The sequence below is a fragment of the Grammomys surdaster genome, unplaced genomic scaffold, assembly GCF_004785775.1.
Source record: "Grammomys surdaster isolate TR1022 unplaced genomic scaffold, NIH_TR_1.0 125818, whole genome shotgun sequence".
NCBI classification, from domain to species: Eukaryota; Metazoa; Chordata; class Mammalia; order Rodentia; family Muridae; genus Grammomys; species Grammomys surdaster.
This window is the reverse complement of record NW_021620648.1, coordinates 2,490,075-2,514,037: the sequence shown is the minus strand read 5'-3', so window position 1 is coordinate 2,514,037 and position 23,963 is coordinate 2,490,075. Positions and strand designations below refer to the sequence as shown.

Genomic DNA, 23,963 nt, shown 5'->3' with positions numbered 1-23,963 from the left:
CCATGCACACATGTACACATGCACAAACAGACAAGTGCACACAAAGTTAAAAGCATAAGGGGTGTCACTTAGGTAGCTCGTTAGGTAGTCTACACAGTAAATGTGTAGACTGACCAGAGACTCAGAGCCCAGTTTTCATAAATCTACTTACCTTTCAGTAGCCAAATAATAAGCAATGAAAGGGATGATTTAATAGAATACATTGACACCATAGCACATTATTTCTTAACATAGAAACCTGGGTGACACTGCCAGCCTTTTAATGAATCCCCAAACCACTGCAGAGAGCTTTGTAAGTTCCAAATTAGTGAGATTTTTATGAAAGTTAATAACGCAACCATCACCTGTGAGCTTCCTGCCATTTTCCCGGACTGTTTTAAATGCTAGAATGGGGCAGTGGCTACAATGTTGCTTTATTGGCAGTTTACAAAAACAAACCTCACTAATCAGCACTCAGCGAGTCATCCCCGGTGCATTTGGATTCTGAATAAGTAGGGCAAAATAAGGAAGAGACTACAGGACTTCACTGAACCCTGCTGGAACTGCGCATGTGGACATGACCTGAATATGCATTTTAAAAGTTTCTAGTGTATGAATATAACCTTCTCTTGAAATTCAAAGACCCTTTGGAAGCTTACTGGAAAAAAAAGACTCATTTGACTTTTCTAATATCATATGACCTACTCAAAGTAATACCTAGATTTATTAGTATCTGAATAAAAACATGCTGGTCATATTTAAATTAACATACACATGGTTTGAAAATGAGTAGAGAGTTGTTGCAAAAAATTTTGCCTTCTTTCAAAAATCAAAACCTTTAAACTAATTCTACCACTCTACTAACATAACTTCAGTAGTTTGGAATGAGGTTCTGGGAACCCAACCTGCTTCCTGAATGAAGACCAACTAGAGGGCTTCAGAGGGGTATTTTGATCCAGGATCAGTTGACTCAAAGTGGGACTCTGTGTGACTAAGCCTCAGGAAGTCCCTAAATTCCCTGAAAACGTGTTCAAAGATGAATTCTTAACTTTGGCTTTACTGAAATTTTAGATCAGATGATTCTTTGTTGTGTGCAGATGCACTGTTAGAGTGCTTGGCATCGCTTCCTGCCTTTGATGTGACTAGCAGAGTTCCAGTCAGGACTATCAAAAACCTCTCTAAATATCACAACATTCTCAGAGGACCACTGGCTTACAGAGAGGTCATTAGCTCTGACTAGGATCCAAACACATCAAGAAAGATATCAGCATGTGTCATCATCATCACTTCCTTGAAATTTCCCCCAGATTTCACCCCAAAACTCCCAATCCATTGCTGGAATTCACACGGACAGAGTAGTGGATTTTCCCTATTTGATGTTTCTCCCTGAGAGATGTGATACATAAATGCCAATTTGTTAAGAGACTATGTTGCAAAATCTCCCGACTGCTAAAAAGCTTAGCCATTATATCTAAAGATAAGAAGCTTAGTAACCTCTTAGGTTGGTTGACATCAAGGACTCCATTTTTCCCATCTTGACTTGATTCTCCAGGGCCCTAACCCTGGACCTGACTCATCTAACCTACTCAAATCTGATAATGTAAAGTGTGAAGCCTACACTGTCTGTGGGGAGTACATTCTCAAAAGACTCCTGGGAAGAAGACGGCTCTGAAACTGCTTCTTGATTTCCCAGACAACTTACTCTAGACCTATTGCCTCAGAGATCTACTCCGGAGGTGACCGAGACCAGTGAGCACCTGTTGCATCTTAAACTTGGACTCCTTTGTAAAGGATTCTCTCTTTGTTCCATATAGGTCTGGCCCCATGTGCAGGTCTTGGGGTATTCTGAGTGGTATGAAGCCTGCATAGTCTCCATAGCTGCTGCTCTGAAATACTGGTGAAGAACAGTGTGGATGTCCTCCTCTCTTTCCCCTTTGAAACTAGACTGCTGCCAAGACCCTCTGTATCAGATTCTTCTCCAAATCTAACTCATGGAGAATAAAATCCCTCCAGGGTTCTTCTCCTGACACTATCAGCAGACCAAGAGACCTCTCTTGCTCACTCCTAATTAGAGATGTTTCCCAATCTAAGTGCTTCATGGGAAAACACAGAAATAATAATAAATTAGAGACATGCGAATTTGCATTTATGCAGATGTCGAGCCACCTTCTCTGCTACCCTGTCCCTTCCCTCCTATATTCTAGGTATTTACTAGTTTTTCTCATCTTTATTGGTATCGACGTAGCCCATAAGACTTTCCTATTTCTCATTTGTTTTGTTCCTGCTCTTGCCTAGAGTTGTAGATTCTAAATTCTGGGATATTTAGACGAAGAATCACCATCACCTGGAAAATTGTGAAAGAGGAGACTCCAGGTCTCTCAGCCCAAAGATATCAACCTGAACATCTCAACTTGCTAGCCAGGGAGGAGGGGAAGAGTAGCCTTCTCTGTGTCGTCATCAAGGACACAAGTGCTGGAGAGTCTGTAATCTTATCACAGAGTTTCATGAGGTGCTCTTAATGTATCCTGTAGGATGGAAGAAAAGGGAGGAACAAGCGCATTAGGCACGTGCAGGCCAGGCTGTGCAATGATACGCCGCATAGAACGAGGTCATATGCACACAAACTCCCAGGATTTCTGAGAAGTGTGGCCCTGTTGTATGCCTGAAGCACAGATTTTGGAAGGCAGCTGTAATCACTACGAAAATGGCCCGAGTTCTTCTAGCATGGTCAACAGAATGGATATGAAATAGGCACTGTCTTAGTTTGGATTTTACTGCTGTGAACAGATACCATGGCCAAGGCAACTTTTATATGAACAGCATTCCACTGGAGCTGGCGTACAGGTTCAAGATTTGGTCCATTATCATTAAGGTGGGAACATAGCAGCATCCAGGAAGGCATGGTGCAGGAGGAGCTGAGAGTTCTACATCTTCATCTGAAGGCTGCTAGCAGAATACTGGCTTCCAGGCAGCTAGGATGAGGGTCTTAAAGCCCACACCCACAGTGACACACCTACTCCAACAGGGCCACACCTACTAATAGTGCCACTCCCTGGGCCAAGCTTATACAAACGATCACAAACACTGTGCCATGGTTACAGCCATTGTGTAAGGACCGTCCTTGTGCACACACAGCCATCTTGCTAAATTTCATACTTTTGTACTCAGTGGTAAAATAAATTCTTCTTCCTCCTCTGGAGAAGAGAGCAACATCCATCATAGAGGCCTGAATCTGAATGAGAAAGTCCAGATCACATTGCCTCCCCAGGAGTAGAAGGCAGACAAGGGATATCTTCGAACTTTATACTTAGTGAGATGTGATTCTAACAGGTAGACATCTGCCCAGGTGCTTTGATTTATTGTTATTGGTTGAAAGTAAATGCTGTAACGCTAGAGAAAAATATTCTACACAGTGAAGAGAACTTTAAGAGGCAATTCAAGTAGGAACAAACACGAAAGACATTATCCAAAAGTGTCAGTAATTGTAATGAGTGTAACATGATCATGGCTGAGGTCCATGAGACAAAACCAAACTTAGTTCTCTGTCACCTTTAAGAGAACCTTGCAACAAGGGGAGTAGAGGTTGGCAAGTGTTCAGGACCACCCCAAGTTATGCACACATCTTATGTCAGGTAACATGTTTGGCTCTGTATCTAATATCTATCCAGAATTTAACCACTTCTTTGTGCCTCCAATCTTGTTACCATGGTCCAAGTGACCATCTTCTCCTCAGAAGATTGTTCTATGATCCTCCTGACTGACCTCCCAACACCTTTCTCTTTTTAATCCATTCTAAATGGCCATTTAAAGATGTAGAAGCTCATGTCATTTGCCTACTCCCTCTCTCGCTCACTTCCAGTAAAGCACAGAGACCTGACACTAGTTTGTGCTATATCCCTTAACCTCCGACCTCCCTCACCACACTGTTGGGACTCTATAGTCACTCTGCCCTCCTTGCTTTCCGTTGAACCAAACATGTTACAAAACTCCTGCTTACCAACATTTGCAGCTATGGACTCCATTTTCTCTCTTAGTTACTGAACTTGGTTTCATTTCTGTTGCCATGATAAAATATCCTGACCAAAAGCAGCCAAAGGGAGGAAAGAGTTTATTCAGCTTTCAATTCCAAGTTATAGCCCAACATTTCAGGAAGCCAAGGTGGGACTGAAGCGGAAACGTAAGGGTTCTTGGGAATGTTGGTTGGATGGTGTTTTGCTGGGGCAGAATGTTTCATTAAAGTGGGCACAGCTGTGAAAGGCTAAGGCCGACTCATGAAGGAACGTTTTGCTGAAGCAGACACAGGTAAAAGGATGTTCTGCTAAAGCAAGCAAGGGAAAGGACATGTGATGAAGGATGCTTCGCTAATGATACACATGTATTGGCCTGACTTAAGTTGCAAAGTTGAGCTGCATTTGTTGGGACTCCATAGAGAGAAATGCACCAAAAACTTCTGGTGGTGTGCTTAAGTTTGTCGCCGTTTCCAAGAACTCTAGCAGACGGGATGCTCGTCCTGAGGCAAGAGCCGTGCTGAGGCAAGGCATGTGGAAGACACTCAATGTTTGGAGGGGTAAGTGGGACTTCATGGAGTGACAGAGGAAGTGCTTGGCTTGCTGGTACAGCTAGCTGTGCAACCCTTGTGGGTCTTGTGTCTTTCCTGATCTTTGCTTCCTTGAAAGAGGCACAGCCTAGAACTTCTGGCATTCCTCCTGGTCCCTCTTGCTGACTTGAGCAGAGGTTGATGCCTGGCTGTCTCTGCTAGGTTGTGTCACCGCTGTTGCTATCCTGACTTTACCGAACTGGGGCTGCTGGTGAATCTGAGAGGTGTTTGTGGGTAGATTGAACTGCTGACCTGTGAACCGAACTGTCGATTTCAGACAACACAGACAGGAGTTGCTCCAAAGAACCTTTCTAAACAGATCCACTTCCCCCATATCCTTTCTTTCCCACTACCTCAGGTGGGGGGTGGGCTATAAGAGAGGTTAAAGTGTTTAAGAACCATCATTAAAAATAGGATTTGAAAAGTTAAAGTTACATGGGAACTCAACCAGTCACATCACAACCACCATCAAGGGCAGAAAGAAATAAACATGTCCTTGTCCTATTAGCTTTCAGCTAGCATTCTTTACTCTTATGTACTTCAGAGCCCAGCCCATAAAACAGTGCTGCCAGCATTTAAAGCTGGCCTTCCCACATCGATGAACAATTAAGACAATCCCTCACAGACATTCTGGAAGGCCAATATGATCTAGATAGTTGCTCATTCAGACTCTCTTTCTAGGTGACACTAGATTGCAAGTTGACAGTAAAACTAACCAGTGAAGATAGTTTCAATGGCTATTTCTTCCCGCCTGAAGTTCTCTTCCCTAGGAAATCGACATGACACTAGAAAAGGGTTCAATGAAGCTAAATGTTGTAGGAAAAATGGGGAGAAACATTAATAAGGCCCTAGAAGCACAACAGAGTACGAAGAGAACATGCACTTAGTATGGTTTGGAGTAAAGATACATGGTCGCCGGTGAGGATGGGATCTGAGCTAAGTAGAGGCTGTTCCACTAAAAATCTATGTCGGCTCAGTTACCAAAGTCAGACTCCAGAATAGTGATAGAGGTGATTCCATGATTAAAGATCTCACCGTAAAAATGAACAGACTAGAGTTCCAATCTCCAGAAGCCATAGACAATCTAGGTGGATGTAGATTTCAACTTCTGAAGGCACAGGCAGGGGATCCACAGAGCAAGCTGCTACCCAGCTGCCCTGGGTTTGACTGAGAGAGCCTGCCGAAAAAGAATAAAGGGGAAAAGTGGTCAGAGAAGCACCCCAACACTGTTAGCTCTCGCACACACACGCTGCACGTACACAGAACAAAGGGAAGAAGTGACAAGATGTCTCCCTCTCTCTCTCTGCCACCCGTGGCTGTCCTTCATTCTATGAGCCACCCCTCTCCATGGCCTCATTCTAAGACCTCATGGACATCAGGCGTTGAGTTATTTTAGAACTCTTCATCTCAGACATGGCACTTGCCCAATGTCTAGATCCCAGTGTATGTTTTCACATGGCTCACAGCCTTCACTTTCTCTAGGACCCTCAACTACACACACCCAGCACTTTCTCACTAACAACGGGTCCCCCTTGTGTCAGCTCTTCCCTTGACCAGCAAACCTCCCACAGGCTACTAATGAAGTCCCTCATCTCCCTTTCTTCTTATTCTTCTGTATTACACTGCCAGCAAAACCCGTGTTGTTGATCTACCTTCCTCGTATATGCAATTATATATAAATATTAGCATAAGAAAATATATGAGTGTTTTACGTCCTGTTCAGATCACAGATCATATATAGATACTCCATAAATCCCAGACACCCTACTCAGCTTCTCAAATATATTTCGCCCTCCTCTTTCATTTTCTCTACTCCCTGAGACCCTCAGACCCTTCCTTAGCCTTCACCTCAAGCTGATGATTCTGTTTCACCCTTGAGACATCACAGGTTGGATGGCCCATCTCCCCACTCTCTACATCAAAGTGCACTGCACCTTATTTCTTTTTCTCTGCACCTCTTTCCTCCCAAGGAAGGTCTGGCCTCCACAGTGGGTCTCATCCAATTGCTTTTACCAGCCAAAGCTGATTCCTAGTCTCCCTGTTACGATAGTGCTGTCTTTCCTCCCTAGCTAACCCATCGCATTGTCATAGCATTCTCTAGTAATTCCCAACTTGAAAGAGACAAAGGGAGCTATGTGCTTTAACTGTGCAAACACATCCAGCCTCCGCCCTCTGCTCTCCATTCCTTTACAAACTCCTCCACATTGTTTTTACATGTGCGTTCCATCCTCTTTCTCGCTTTGCATCCTCTCTTCAGTCAGGGTACTCTGACGTGTGTTTGCTCCTTCCTATTCTAGTTAAAGTTGGTTATGTCAAAGCCATCACCGTCTGTTGATAGATCCGCAGAACTTTCCTGTGTTCGTCTCCCACACCAGGGGCATCACTCATGAGGCTAAGTTCTTTCTCCTTGATTTCTCGATCACCCTGCTAGCCACTCCTGTTGACGTGTTTTCACTGTCTGTTTTAGAAAACATCAGGTATTACTTGAAGTCCCTCCAGGACCTCTGCTCTGTCACAGTTTGGTTCGTGAATGAAGAGTCCTCCTACTAAGAGTACGCTTGGGCTGAATTTTGACCCTTGAATCAGCATTGCCCATGTCACATTTCTCTCCGTCCTCACTAATATTGGGACAGCACTGTGGGCTCTTTCTGTCAATGTCATCCTCACTCTCTAAGCTGAGTGCAGTACCACATTACGTCATCTTTGATTACATCATCTGTGATTACCAGATCCTTGCACCTCTGACTTGCCATGTTAGTTTTATGACATACTAATTTGTCTTTATTTAAAATTTCAAAGAAATTCTCACATGGAACCCAGATGTTGGCTATTTAATGCAAGAAGGTGTTTCCTCATTACACAAGTGTGGTATGTGTCCAAAATATTGTTTAGCTTATGAATTACTTAAAATAACTATATCACAAAAACAATGGCTCATGTGTGAGTCATAAATTAAACAATGCCAATTTTTTTTTTATGTGTACCACATTTGTATAATAAGGAAACACCTTCCTGGATAAAATGATCAACATCTGGAATCCATGTGAGGGCTTTAAAAATTAGTGTTGCATATTCTTAAATTTTTCCTATGCATAAAAAAAATCCAAAATGAAAGTAATTTTACAAAAACTTCCTGCCCAAATATCCTTACAAGTAGCACATTATTTGGCTGATATAAAAGCATAAATCAACACAGTGTGAGTTAAACTGCATTGGAAAGATGCTGAGAGAAGCTGCCCTTCACTTTTATTGATTCTGGACCTATATGATACATGCATTGGGATAATCTTATATATGATATGCCATGTTTAAAGACTGAGACCAGTGATTTGACCTCATTTACGGAGAATGCCTTTGAAGATGCAATCATGTTTAAGGATTCTGAGACATAATCACCCAGGATTTGGTTTAAATCCAATGGCAGGTGTTCTTATAAGGGAAAGGCAAAGAAAAAACTGGCACAGAAGAGAACATCTAGGGGACACCATCTTAAAAGAGGCAGGTGGAGCCATATAATTTAAATCATAAGTCACTAGGAGTTGGCAGGGTCTTCTTCTTGCAGTAATACCAGTGTGTGTGTGTGTGTGTGTGTGTGTGTGTGTGTGTGTGTGTGTGTGTATGTGTGTGTTTATATGTATGTGCCTTCTGAAATAATTCTATCACTGTATTTTATCCAAATATGACATGCGTGGTTTTTTAGCTTTAGTTAACATTACAGACTAGATGGCTCTGTTTGGGGTTTGAATAATATTTAAGGTTTCCTAGCTCTCTGTTCAACCTTGGAATGTTCTGATCTCAAAGCCTTCTCAACACACCCATAATATTTTTTTTTCATTTAAGCAACATTGAGAAAAGAACCACAAAATTGTGAGAAATCAAGGTGGTGTGGGTATCCCAGCCTCGTATAAGCATTCAAAGAAGTTGCAGGTGACACAGCCCTCTGAAGGTCGGTCCTACGCATGTTGAATACAGACTCAAAACTCCGACTCAAGAATACACACAGTTAAGCAATGTAGCAATCTGATGACAAAACACACGGGGAGAGAGGTGAACTTCCATTCCATATTATGACTTCTGCTTCTGGCTCTGTTGAAAGCCAAGCACCTACATCTGCTTGGCCTATAAATGGGTAGAGAACATCCTGACAGACTTCATTGTGGCCTTTTAGAAACCACTGTCCCTCTGGTATGTCTGATACACTGTGAGACTGAATAGCCCTGAGAGTATAATACCAAATTTGCTCAACTTTCATTCATCTGCCGAGATTTTTTTTTTATTAAAAACACAAATTATTTTTCTGAAGAACAAGGTCCTGTGGTCATTCTCCCCACAACCTGTCATCTTCTGGACCATTCCCTGGTTCACCCCAAGAACTAAAAGTGCTACAATAGAACAATGCATCTATCATAGTTTTGAGTGATTTTTAATAATGTGGGAAGATGGTTTATGAACAAATAGAATAAAAAAACCACAGGGAAACTGGATATACACTACAGTTCAAATCTGATTAGGTATATGTATTTCATACTCATGCATTAAAAAGTAACTGAAATTTCTTTCTCAAGAGTACTGTCGATTGGGATTTCATAACCTTTTACTTTGTTAGCTGTTCTCAAGTGCATTTATTTATAACCACAAATAAAAACAATAACATGATGCAACCCAAGCAATAGCTAGATGCTAAGAACTGTCTTTGTGGATCAAGGCCTACATCATTGTGGTACATGCTTGTTTCAGAAATAGTTTGGAAAAGATATAAATTGATCCTACAGTAGCTTCCTTGTATATTCAAGAATTCACCACCCTGATTTCTCCCACTTATGTGACTCTCTTCCTAGTGGGGCCTTAAAAAGAAAAAAAAAGAGACATGTCTCACTGTGGACAAAGGAAGCTAGTGAATTCTTCCTGGAAGCCTTTCTGCGTCCTGACTCTTGTGGCAACAGTGTCTGGAAGGAATGCTGGATGCCTTGTGTTGTTTTCTGATTAATAGAGCATGTAAGAACTCTCATTGCAAAGAGAGGTGAGGTTTGCAGATGCTAGCTCTTTCCTTTAAAATTACCGAGGTCTGCCAGGAGTAATATACAATGGTTAAAACATTGTGTGGCACGGCATCTAATTTAGAAGCTCTTCGAAGACAAAGACCTTTTTCTTCTTCATATATATCTACACTGAGGGTAGGACAATGCCTTGTACACAATGCCCTGTGGAGGCCGAAAGAAATAAAATGACTAAGGAAGAGTTCAAGTGGCTCAAGATGTAGTAGAAAGAACTAATACACATGGAATAGGCTTCATTGTGTCAAAGACCACAAAGGCTGGGTCTTGTTGAACACTAGGAAGAATGCAGTTTAGGAATGGAGACATCAGAAAGGTGGTTTAGAGGATAGGATATTTATAATGGTATATTTGAAGCAAAAAGAATATGTGTTTTGATTTGGGGGAGTCTAGTGGGAGTATGGATGCTGGAGGAGGGGTGTAGATGCTGGTAGAGGGGTGTAGATGCTAGTGGAGGGGGTGTAGATGCTGGAGGAGTCGGGAAGTTATCGCAAAGATGGATGCTGGAGGAGGGGGATGTGAATTCTGGGGGGGTGCTGTGGATGCTGGGGGAGGGGAGTGTGGGTGCTAGAGGAGGGAATTATGGGTACTACAGGAGCTGGGCAGTTATGGCATGGTCATGTGGATGGGTCTTAAATCCTAAGAATCACTTGGCTAAATAATTGGTTTTCTTGTTTATTATTAAAGAGGCAGAGCTGTCTTTTAAATACCGGTGATAAGCATCGTCATTGTCTCCAAAGCCTGTGGTCATCTCTAACCTGCTTATATATTTATAATCCCTAAATATTAATATATATATGTATTTACATATATATGTACATATATATTTATATATATGTATTATATTTATATATATATATTTCATTTACATATAAGCCAATTAAAATTGTCTTTTGAGGTTTGTTCTTTTTAATACTTCATCTGCCAGGATTCTCTGGTCCTGGTATTAATTGCAAACAGTATCTCTCTGGAAAGAAGACAAGAAATATATTCCTATGTTATCCCTTCCGGAAAGGGACCTGCACCTAGGTAACAGAAAACGCTCACACGGGGCCGGGCTGGGGAACTTGTAAGCAGAGGACAAGAAGAGAGTCCTCTATGGCAAAGCCCTAGCTGTTCACTCCAGTCTAGACAAGAAAATGCAGAAAGTGCATATGTACAGTAGGGCTATGCTGTGTGTGAGGACACTGGGTGTGTAGCATGGCTATGGGTGTGAGGGCACATACATGTACACGTCTATGCTTGTGAAAGCACACATGTGTGTATTATGGCAATGCTCTGTGTGGAGGCACATGTGTGCATGTTATACATATGTGGGCACATGTATGTGCCATGACTATGGTGTGTATGGGAGAGCACATGTGTATACCATGGCAATGTTTGTACTCATATATGCTTCATGGTTATGCTTGTGAGGGCAAGTTTGTGTGTACTATGACTATGCTTGTGGGGAAGGCACATATATGTATACTATGATTATGCTTTGTGTGAGGACACATGTGTATGTACCATGGCTATGTTTGTGTATGAGGGCACATGTGTGTGTACATGGCTATGCTTGTGTGTGAGGGCACACTAAGTGTGTTATCACTATGATCCTCTAAACTGACTTTCTAAGCCTGGAGATATTCCCAGATGGAAGACAATTAAAACTCTGATCTGCATATTTGAGCACCAAGCCTGTCTTGTATGTAGAATAACTCAGAGCTCCTAAGGGGAAGTCATTCAGTAGTTCACCCATGTGTACAACTCAGACTATCCAATGGCCCAGAGAAGTGTCTCTCACCCAAGGTTCAGTTATTCTCAAGACATGAGGACTACATACAAGGACTTTGTGGGTGAACAGAAGGACACGCCCATCATGCACTGAGGTACTTCTCTGAGACTACAGTCTACAGAGGCTTCAAAGTTGAAGATTCGCAATTCTTTACCTAAACTTCAAACTCTAATAGAAATGAAAATTATTGATGAGAATAGAATGTCCAAGCCAGCGGCTGTAAAGTGCTATGCACTCCTGACTTCCCACAGTAAATCTTACCAGAGTTCCCCAACGCCTCCTCCCACATGACATCCTGTAGCCTGTGTGAATATATCCATGGTGCTGTGTGTCCCACAGGGTTGGTAAGATTTTACGTCATGAAACTGGGCACAGAATGCTCACTATATTAACCCTGAGACTCTGAGTGATCACCTCTGTAAGCAGTGCCTCTGAGGAGTAACAGGAACTCTGATCGGTGACACCAAGGTCCATGTCACAGGGTTACAGCCATGAGGACTAAATGAGCTGATACTCCTTGAATGCTCAGCATGGTCTCTGACAATAAAGAGCAGCCTACAAATGCAGTAAATTAGCACTAAAGAAAGCATGCTAGGGTTTCACTTTTTGAACAGGTTTTCAAATGTAAACAGTCATCAGATCCCTGGATCCCTACACCCTACAAGGGAGCTCAGAGACAACATGACTTTTGAGGAACATAAAGGTGACAAAGACACCAGCTGAAGTACCAATTCAAACTCCATTTGATGTTCCTGGTGCTGATTACAACTTTTATCTCTCTTCTTCACACTTTAAACCCTTGACGCCTGTAACTGAGAAGGTATGCAAGCTAGAAGCCCGTATCAGTTCTTCACTTGCTCCCTAATTAAATACCCCATAGAAACTTCAAGTTGTGTGCTTGTCCATAGATTCATTCAAAACCACACCCTTTCTTATTTCTGTTTTTTCTTTCTTTCTTTCTTTCTTTCTTTCTTCCTTTCTTTCTTTCTTTTTTTGCTTCATTTCCTGCAAAGTAAAACATTTTGTTTTATTTTGTGGACTTAGAATTAATATATTTGGATTAACTAAGAAAATTGTTACCAGAAATGTGATTTTTACACAAAGACTATTACAAGGTAATCATAAAACATCTGGGTGGTGTCTGTTTACTATATAAAACCACTTAACATATGTAGTGTGAACGAACTAGGTGGGAAATTCAGACTGTGTGTAGTGGGCAATCAGCACTGACCACAGAGCCCTTCAGCCCTGGGATTTTTAGTCCTGTTGGACACTGATGACCCTGTGTCTTGACTTCATCTTGACCACTGATTACAAACTACTTGGCACAGATGATCAGAAAGTTTCTGAACACTGACTTGTTACCTGACAAGCCCTTGCTTCCACTCAGACATTTATTTTGTTTAGAAAACTCTGGCCTAGGAAATCCCTACAGAGAAGAGACCAAAAGACTATCAATGCCTCAATGTGGACCTTCTTCACTGATGACCCCATCTGCCTCAGAACTGGAAACTAGAGGTACTAATAACTGTACTCAAAAATAGTAGTTTCCTGTTGAGTTCCTCTTCTCTCTCTTCAGTGCGTCTCTAACCACAGCTAACTTGACTAGGGTTGCTAAGCTTGCTAAAATTCATTTACAGCTAGATACCAAAGAAGCCAGAAGATGAAAATTTATACAGGTATAATTAATTGTGCAGCAATGAAGCCTAAATTTACACTATTTGAAAATGAATATTTGCTCGATGTTTTTTTTTTCTTCATACGCAATGAAATGAATTTTCTCCATGTAAAAGTTGGAAAGAAATGGTTTCTGCTGATGTATTTAATGAGCATATACATACAAACACAAAGACACACGTATATATACATGTATTCAGAACAGGCTCTGGGCTGACCCTGGTTCTTCTTTCAGTCTTATCACACCTTGTGGAAGGTTCTACTCCATTTATACATTGAGCCTTAGTCTAGGGCTAAATAAGAAACAGTGGGGTGGCTTTCCTTGGGCATCAGCTCAGGCATCATGCCAAGGTATTAGTTTAAGGCAGTTTTGAGGCACAATCTATCTGGCTTTAATCCAAATGTTACTGGCTAGGGATTCTTTTAGATGAACACAGACAATGTTCCTGTCATATGGTGCTATGAAGTCCATCCTTGTCTCTAGGTCCCTTCTCAGGGCACAGATACAAGGCACCTCGGAGTGAATTTGCTTCTGGTACCCCTGAATTCTCCTGGGTCAGTCTTTCTGCAGATTCTGGAGATTCCTCCCTCCAGCCTGGACTTGAGTGTGGATGGGAGACTTCCCACACTGAAGGACACTCCAGAGGACAGCCCACGGCAGGCCGTGCCAACCTGTCCTCCTGAAGGCTCGCTTCTTGGAGACATCTATTGGAGAGCACTTCCTTTTCTTTGGAATTCCGCCATTTCATCCTTCTGTTCTGGAACCAAATCTTCACCTATTGATAAAATAATCAGGAGAAAAATCCTTATTCCACATACGGCACTTGAGTGTTTTACTTATTTCTTTTATGTTGGCCTCACATATGCTAGGCAACTACATACCCAGACCCTTCTTCAACAGTTTCAACTGCTAACTGCTTTGACCGTACATTCTACAAGATCTCCTACTCTGGGGGCCTAACTAAAGGCTCCCTGTGGCTTTTCCTGTGGGTTCCTTCAAAGGCACTTGAGAAATCAACCCTACACCACAGGCACTCTTCTAAACAGAATGAGTGTAGTGCACTGATTACACTCTATTTCTGTGGCTTTTGAAATTAACTTAGTTTTAAATACTTTAAAACATCATTTCATTTTGTCTATGCTAATACATTTATTCAAGAAAAATTGACTGGTATCGCACCTATGTGTTTTGATTTGAGAATATTATATTTGGTTGGTTAGTTGATTTCATGGAGGAGTGTGTGTGTGTGTGTGTGTGTGTGTGTGTGTGGTCTGTGCATGTGTATGCATGCATGCACATATGTTTATGTGCAGGGGGTTATATGTGTATATGGGGTGTGTGGTGTTTATATATGTATATACATATGTGTATGTGGAGGGTATTTGTATGTGTATATGGTGTGTGTGTGTGTGTGTGTGTGTGTGTACTATAGGTGGACTGTATGGTTTGGTGAAATTTTCATGTCATATTTAAGGAAACAGGTCTGAAGAATTAACCAACTCAAGATCACATAGGAGAGTAAAGTGAAGAACTTCAGCCCCTGGTCCCTAGGCTGTATTACCATGCAGACCTCACCACAAGCTATGTAACATTGAATTAACAATACATTTTGCAATGCTTTGATAAATGTACACTTTATACAGATTCCAAATTTTGATTACTCCCAGGATTTATGAAACTATGATAATTAGTCTTAATAAATAACAATTGGTCATAATTAAACCAGAAGTGTTTGATGGTGGTTGGATATGAGTCATAGCTTCCCCCACAGACCCAGCCTGACTCTTTGATGAACCACCCCCATCCGCTGTGCACTCAGCCATCCTTAAGCAGGATAATTCCCAACCACCTCCCTGACATTTTCAAAGCAGAAACAGTCATTGTTGCCACACTACATTCCTGCATTGTTTACATTTTCATTTTGAAACAAACAAACAAAAACCTTAGTAAAACTCAATGAGTCTAGAAAATGAAGGCTCGAAAGGTCATTGTGGGGTAAGGAGGATAACGGGAAGAGAGACTAGAGAAAGATGGCAGGTATCAGAATGGACTTTATACATCAAGGGTTCTCAACCTTCTTAGTGCTGCAACCCTTCCATTGAGATCCTCATGATGTGGTGACCCCTAACCATAAAAGTATTTTCATTGCTACTTCACAAGTGTAACTTTGCTACTGTTATAAAATCATAATGTAAATATCTGATGTGCATGATATCTAATGTGCGACCCTCCCCCCAAGGGGTCAAGAGAGGCCCACAGGTTTAAAACTGCTGATAAACATGCATGGAACTGTCCGTAAACAAATTTAATATTTGTTTTTAAAAGATTCCCATTGGAAACTATAACAATTAAAAGAAGAACTTTTACCCAAGAAAATAGTTATTAAAATATATAACCCAGAGAGCTGGGGACACAGCTCAATGAATAGAGTGTTTGGCTAGCATGTGTGAAGCCTGAATTCAAACTCCGGCATCACACAAGCCAAACATGGTGACACATGCTTGCAAGCCCAGCACTCAGGAAGTAGACACAGAAAGATCTAGAGTTCAGGCTGATCTTTCCTAAACTACATCAGATAAATCTCTCTCTCTCTCTCTCTCTCTCTCTCTCTCTCTCTCTCTCTCTCTTCTCCACCCCCCCCCCCAGCCCTCCACACACACACTGAAGAATGCAAACTGGAAGACAGTCCTTCCACACTGACAAGAGTCTCTTCACCTTTCCCTTTTAAATGTCAGCACAGGAAATCCACTCCGGGCAACTGAACGAAATGACAGCCACATCAGGTACAATGCTGAGATGAAGGCTTTTGCTGAGAAAGTAACTCTAAGGCGTGCACACCAGGGCACTCAGCTCTCTACTCTGGATGCATTCATAATTAGCAGTGGGCATTTGCTCTTGAGGAGCTTGCCAAGTCCTTAGTTCATTTTCACCAAGAGAATGTGGTTCCCACGGATGCTTCTGCTTTGCTCAACCCACTTGCCTTCTTTTTTCCTTAGTGCACACATGTGTGTCTGTGTGTGTGTGCCTCTGTGTGTGTCTGTGTTTCTCTCTGGGTGTCTGTCTGTATCTGTGTGTATTTATCTGTGGTGTGTATGTGTGTGTGTGTGTGTGTGTATATGTGTGAATGTGTGTGTGTGTATGTGTGTGAGTGTGTGTGTCTGTCTCTCTGTCTGTGTGTACATAATAACTGTGTGTCTGTGCATGCGTTACTGTGTATATCTGCATGTGTCTGCATGCGTCTGTGTGTGTATCCATGTGTGTCTATCTGCATGTGTGCACACACAGATATGTGTTTGTGTGTGTAAGAAAGTGTATGTATGTGTGTGAGGTACATGAAGAGAATCAGGCAAAGTGATACAGAGATGGATCTTGAGCTAAGTAATCTCTTCATTAAAAAAACATGAAATATTGTCTTCACAACTAATGGACAAATGTATCTATTTAGTGAAATATGCAGGTGTACCTCTCTCAACAAACAAACAGACAACAACAACAACAACAAAAACTCCAAGTGGATTAAATAGCTGAACATAAAAAAGGAGACTACAAAAGTCCTAGAAGAAAATATATGAGATTATAATTATAGTCTTTAGGACACAAATCCTTTTTAAAGCAAACCATAAAATACCCAAGGCAATAAAACCGAGAAGATAGAACTAGCTACATAAAACTGAGAAATTTCTGTACAAATAAACACACTATAAAAATATAGAAAAGCAACAAACAACTTGAAAGAATTAAAAGCAGGAATCTGTGAGATATTTGCATGCATATCTTCAGAGCAGGAACATCTATAATATCCAAATGTTAGGAATGATCAAAGTCATCAGTAGATGAACAGTTATGCAGATAAGACACATCCATATAACATCCATATCCTTGGAACATTATTCACCCTTAGAAAGGAAGATAATTCTGAAACTGGTTACAATATAGATGAAACCTGAAGACATCATGTTAAATAAAATAATTCAATTAATAAAAAATGCCATATGACCCTACTCATACAAAATGCTTACACTCACATGCCTCTGTGCTACAACAGAAAAATAGAATGGGAGTTAGCAGGGGCCTGGGGTAGGAGGAAGGAGGTATTGGGTACAGGGGGTAGTTGGCAGGAGTCTGGGGTAGGAGAAAGGAAGAGGTATTAGATACAGGGGGTAATTGGCAGGGGTCTGGGGTAGGAGAAAGGAAGAGGTATTAGATACAGGGGGTAGTTGGCAGGGGTCTGGAGTAGGAGGAAGAAGGAGATACTGGGATAGATACAGAGTTTCAGTGTTGGAAGATGAAGAAAGCTCTGGAGATGAATTGTGGTAAAGATTATGCAACATTGTAAACACAAATAATGCCGGCAAAATGAGAGCTTTAAAGATTTAAATGATTGATTTTGCAAACATATTTTACCACACTAAATATTAACATACAACTGTGGAGAGAAATGCTACAATATCTGTAAAGTGAAAATAGAACTAATCTCAATATTCTTAATATTCTAAATATTCTGATTAATAGCCGAAATAATTGCTGCATGTCAACAAAAGGACAATATGTGGAAGTATATACAACCATGAAAACGCCAATTCATATACTTCAAATTGTCAATAAATCATCAAAAGCTTCCAAAATTCTGGTAGCTAGGAAAATTCAAACTAAAAGAATAATAGATACAATTGTCCATAAGGCTGATAGAGCTTTTTAAAGTAATAAAGGATAAGTGTTTACAGTAAAAGGACTTGAGTGAGTGGAAATTTAGATAAATCAGATTTATCTAAGGCTATTTGGAAAGAATTTTTAATCTATCATAATATATGCATAGAGATTTTAACATATAAATCCTGTTCCTGGTTCCCTATCTTACGAAGCTTATTTTTTTAAGTACACAAAGAGATGCAAGGCCAAAGTGGAGAGGTTACTTCATGGTGGGAACATCTGACACACCCACAGGATGATATATAACACGGCTCATGTGAGAGAAAACAAAAAAGATGTACAGGCCAGCCACAACAGACCCATCCCATAACACTTGAGAAAAGGAACAAACCAGTCCATGTGGCCAACTGTGTTGCTCATGACAGCCCAGGCTGGGGGATGTACATGTCTGTCTATCAACAGCAGAATGGTTTGTGTGCACCATGCAGTTGGTGATACAGCAAAGCAGTATACATAACATTTGCTATGGTGTGAAGAATCTCCCTGACGAAATGCAGTAGGAAGCACATACAAAGAACTTGGCCTGAATATATCTATTCATATAAGCAGCAGAAACACACTATACTCATCTGTCTTGCTGGGAGCTGGGATGGTGTGTGGTCTTGGAGGGCACAGGCTGACTGAGAAGGGCTATCAGGGTTTCTGTCTTCTACTGCTTGATCATCATCATAGAGATAATTTGTGAAAAGCAAAAAGGACATATAGTGCATATTTCACTTGCATAGATAGATAGTCACCCGCCTACATATTGGAGTACCAGCCTTCTTTTGTAAAGCAGGGATAACATAACAAATAGCATGTACTTCATAGGATTCTTGCAAGCATTAAAGGACACCAAATGTTAGGGCACTGGTAAACATCATGCAAACATGACCATAATTTCAATTTCTGTATATTTGTCCCATACATAAATTCATTTTAAGATCTGATATTCCAGTAAATTGAACCAAGAAGCATTTGTAAACGGCAATAAAAATGAATCCGGATTGGAGAGACGTGACAGGAGGAGACATGACAGGAGGAGACGTGACAGGAGGAGACATGACAGGAGGAGACGTGACAGGAGCTTTCACTTGTAGCCTCACTAATTTCCCTCTTGTTTTGCATAGCTGATAAACAAGGAAGTTAATGAAACACCAAATTGCTTATTAAATGCTCCCCGAAATTCAATACAAAATCCAAAAAGCATCCATTCTGAGATACCTGAATTTTGAAAACAAGATAATTCAGTGAAACTATGTGCTTGGCTTAAGAGGTAAACGACAGTGTACAAATAAGAAAATCATTCATTTCCTTGGTGTCGGTCTGAAGCATATCAAAGGCTGTGGGATTTGATATCAAAGAGTCTCTGTACTTGCTCGGCATGAAACACTCCTTCCTTCTCTAAGAAGCTGCTTCAAGCTGATAACCCTGAGCCCCCTGAAATCCTGACCTTCGTGTGTTCTCCCCTCTAACCACGGTCTTCTTATCCCTGTGGCACCCCAACCAGGCCTACTGAGGTACCTGCCACCCTAATTCAGGGCCATCAGGAAGGTCTGTCACCTGACTTCCTGGGGTTTGAGGACCATTGTCTTTCTTAGGGCTTTACTGCTGTGAACAGACACCATGACCAAGGCAACTCTTACGAGGACAACATTTAAATGGGGCTGGCTTACAGGGTCAGAGGTCCAGTCTATTATCATCAAGGTAGAAACATGGCAGCATCCAGGCAGGCATAGTGCAGGAGGAGCTAAGAGTTCTAGATCTTGGTCTGAAGGCTGCTAGCAGAATACTGACTTCCAGGCAGCTAGGATGAGAGTTTTCAAGCCCATGCCCACAGTGACACACCTACTCCAACAGGGCCACACTTTCTAATAGTGCCACTCCCTGGGTCGAGCATAAACAAACCATAACAACCATGGTAAGGCTGCCATCTGCAGACATGGGAGGAGGCACAATTTTCAGCTCTATAAAAATCTTTACAAACACCTGACTAGCTCTCCTACTGGTCTGACCCATCAAGAAAAGCCCCCTAATCTTGCTATCTAACTTCCACTGGTAAGTCACTTCCTAGGATGCCAACATTGTGACAGCCCACCCAGCACATGGTTACAGAGTAGACTCTGGAGATACAGCCATAATGCATAGGATCCATTCATATGCAAAACTGCTCTGAGACTCATGAAATTCAAAGCAATCAATTAAGGTTCTAGACTGATTACCCTCCGCCACACAACAGACTGATTCCTACAACATAATAGTATTGGGGACGCCATGGCAGCTTGTGGAATAAACCATTTACCAGGGGAAAGAACTCAAGGGACAGTGCAATTTCACACACTAGGACATGTTTGAGATAGGGTCCTCTACACTTTAGTTCCTTATGCCAATTCAAAATATCCTGGTGAGCGTGGGCCTATAAGGAAAGGGGTGTGTGCCTGCTGTGTTTCTATTGTCACCATAGCCACCCCCTTCAGTTACCTGCCCTTTCTGATGGCTGGTGCTTACCTTAACTATACATAACTATACAGAAGCTATAGTCATCTGAGAGCAAGGAACCTCAATCAAGAGAATGCCTCTGTAAGATGAGACTGTAGGCAAGCCTGTAGGACAATTTCTTAATTACTGATAGATATGGGAGGGCCCAGCCCATTGTGGATGGTGCCACCCCTGGGCTGGTCATTCTGGGTTCTATAGGCTGAGCAAACCGTGGGGAGCAAGCTAGTAAGCAGCAGCCCTCCCATGGCCTCTGCATCAGTTCCTCCTCCACTTTCTGGTCCTGTTTGAGTTCCTGCCCTGACTTCCTTCAATGATGAACAGTGACACGGAGCAGATGCCAAACCAACCCTTTCCATCCCAAGTCGCTTTGGTCATGCTGGTTCATCACAGCAATGGTATGCCTAACTGAGACACCCTTGTATGTAGACACCCTGCACAGCTACAGATGGTGGTTCAAGATTAAGGAAACCAGGAGTTCCTATTAGGCTGCTCGAGATAGAAATGACCTTCCAGACAAACGCCTTTGCCACATGATGCCAGACCTACATTCAGTCTTCTGCATTTCTTTATCTAGAAAACGGACAGGATTGCAGTGAATGGGGGTATATCTGTGGAAGAAGAAATAGGAAAAGATCCTAGCATTCGAGGAGGTAATTGGCCATCTTGAGAGAATTCTGTGCTCTCGAGCTTTGCATTCATAACTCTGTGGAACCGTAGTGAATGAGGAAGGCCCAGATGCTGCAGATATGAAATGCACAGAGTAATGAAGCCCATCCAGAGGTGTCCAGGAGCCTCCCGTTCACTCTCCGATTTTGGATTGAAAGTGAAAAGGATGACAGGAAAATTGGCTACTGCTTTTGAAGGTGATTATTTAGTCTGCTTCTCTGGATTAAAGGCAATACACACATAATATATACACACATATATAATATATGCCAAGGATTCATCATATATGTATACACACATTAATATATATATGTATATGTACATATATATATATATATATATATATATATACACACACACATATATGTGTGTGTGTGTGTGTGTGTCTGCAAGCTTTTTTCACCCAGCTTCTTTGTCCTCAGAAATAACAACTCTGAATCTTCTTGTATATGAATAAATGCCTAGGTCAATAGCTTTGAGTCGTTTCCACTAGCTCATAACTTATTTATACCATTTAGACTAGTCTAACTCATACCACATGGTTAGTTACCTCTCCTCAGGTTCATGTGACAGTCTCCTCCAGTGTTGAGGGAAATCCCCTGTGCCTGCCTTCCCAACAGAATTCCTCCCACTTCTCTCTGTCTCCTGAACTTCCCACTTCCTAGTTCCTGCCTCAGCTCACTGTCCATAAGTTTTTTTTTAATGGACAGGTGACACTTTTACAGAGGGCACAAGAGATTCTCTCTACAATACCGAGGACATATATGTATATATCCCTTCATTTAAGAAAAAAAATGAATTCTGTAGCTCTGCTTTGCCACTTCCGTGTGTGTGAATCTGTCTCCACACAGGACTTGCCCCATGGGTCTCCACCTACTGAAAATTCAGAACACTTGGGAGCACAAACCTGGCACAAGATATATTTGCCAAAAGAACAAACGTCACACTTCTGCTGAAACTAGGAATAGGAGGCGTCTTCCTCCCCATTGGTACCTGTGACTCCTTCAGTCCCAAGCTGACAGCGAGTTTCCTTCGGTCTGTTTTGCTGATGTATTTCTGCTTCTGAAACATTTTCTCCAGAGCCTTTCTCTGGTCCTCTGAGAACACAGCTCTTCTTAAAATCCCCCTTCGAGCTTTGGAATTTGAGTCCTGGGTCAGCAGAGGCAGCCCATGCTCTTCTCCTGGCAAAGAGGAGAAATACAAAAGGGCACAGGGTTAGGGGGGGCAAGCCCGTGGACTCTCAGAGCAGCGGTACCTCATAGTTGGCATAGTGGCAGGCTGTTCTCTCTACAGCGAGAGCTACACTGCTTAACCTATCTGGGTTATGGACTTCTTTGAGGACCTGAAAAATGCTGATCATGGGAGGATGCTCCAAGGAGAAAATAAAATAGCACAAAGATAGCTCAAAGCCCAGCCTTAATCAACAGTCCCACAAATCTGCTTCTCCTTGGGTAGCTCACTTGGTCCTTACAGGGAGATACATACGCATACACATACATATACGCATACATATACACATACATACATATCACCAATTACTTCCAAAATTCTTTTTATTTTCGAGACAGGGTTTCTCTGTGTAGCCCTGGCTGTCCTGGAACTCACTCTGTAGACCAGGCTGGCCTCGAACTCAGAAATCCGCCTGCCTCTGCCTCCCAAGTGCTGGGATTAAAGGCGTGCGCCATCACTGCCCGGCTACTTCCAAAGTTCTTAGAACAATGCAGGCCCAATTCTATGCAAAAGACACAAAGCTCAGGTGCCACCCAGACATTCTCAGTTCAGCCTGGCTCTTTCCCTCTGCATTTTGGCACCCTTGATTTATAAACCATATTCAATTTAACAGCGTAGCCCAAAGTATCAAAAATTAGGAGTGAATGGCAACTATCCAAAGAAGTGAATAAACTATCCAACCTCTGAAGAGGAAGAACAAACAGCAACAAAGAAAAGACTGCGTGTGATGCTTTAAAGCATGGCAGCAAGATACGCACTGCGCTTGCAACCAGGAAAAAGTGCCAAGGAGAAGAAGTTGAACAGCCAAAGTGAGCACTATTGCGATCATCACAGGAATGTATGGACATAAAATCCATGCCTGCTGTCTATAGTCTAAGCTTGGATCTGTTTCCCAGCCGGAAACAACTTGGCTGTGGCATAGGCATTGAGTGAGGGCCGAAGATGGATCCAACCCGTCCTTAAAGTGCTCACAGTTGATGAGGAGAAGCTCAAGGGCTCTAAGAGTGAGGTGAGCACGTGACCATCACAGACAGTGCAGAGCCAGAGAGGAGCTGCAGCCAGAGCAGGAGAGACCACAGCCAACACACAAACAGCCAGATTGGTAGGCTGACAAGACAATCCCCAGAAGAGCATCTTCACAGCACCGGTATCGGGAGGGAGTCAGGGGCATGACGTCAGGTGACGCCGGGTGACGCCTGATGACGCCTGGTGACGTCAGGTGACGCCGGGTGACGAAGAAGCCTGGTGCTTCCATTGTGCAGAGTGTGACCAAGAGGAGTACAGAAGACAACTGGAAAGCTACACTAGAGCCACTGAGGGTGTGTGAAACAAGATTAGGACATAGTATGACTAAAAGGGCCTTGTTCAAACACAGGATGAACCCAGGACCATAGAGAAGTAAATATTTTTGATTTACCAAAAACTTCTACATTTATATGCAAAGTACAAAAACCTTATAGACTACAAAGGTGATTTTAAAAATGAATTTTCCCTAAATAGAGTTATACCTGGGTTTTCTGATTTTTACTCGATTTTAACGCTTATGTCAATTTCTAGGTCTTAAGGCAATGGGGGAATGAAACTCATTCATATACACCAAAAACTTTCAATAGAAGTCCTAGCAAATTACTTTTAGTTAAAAAACCTGGAATCCTGTAGAGGATCTATAATGCAGTTCTAACACTGTGGCGGACATGCACTGAAGCCAAACCTCATGCTGTGAAGAGTAAACCTCCTCCTGGACCCATAGCCAAGTTCAGGTACTAACTTCTGGGCCTAGTTTCTCAGGTTTGG

The 23,963-nt window shown here is 42.0% G+C and overlaps 1 protein-coding gene across 1 annotated transcript in view; it reads right to left on the bottom strand.

Annotated features, from left to right (window-relative positions):
• Nucleotides 1-13,211: 13,211 nt before the first annotated feature.
• Nucleotides 13,212-23,963, bottom strand: part of Dbx2 (developing brain homeobox 2) — a 31,332-nt gene continuing 20,580 nt past the window's right edge. The window contains exons 3-4 of the mRNA XM_028789328.1: nucleotides 21,933-22,120; nucleotides 13,212-13,860 (exon numbers count right to left, since the gene is read on the bottom strand). Of these exons, the coding sequence (XP_028645161.1) occupies nucleotides 13,534-13,860; nucleotides 21,933-22,120 (515 nt within the window). The 3' untranslated portion in view covers nucleotides 13,212-13,533. The remainder of the gene's footprint in view (nucleotides 13,861-21,932; nucleotides 22,121-23,963) is intronic.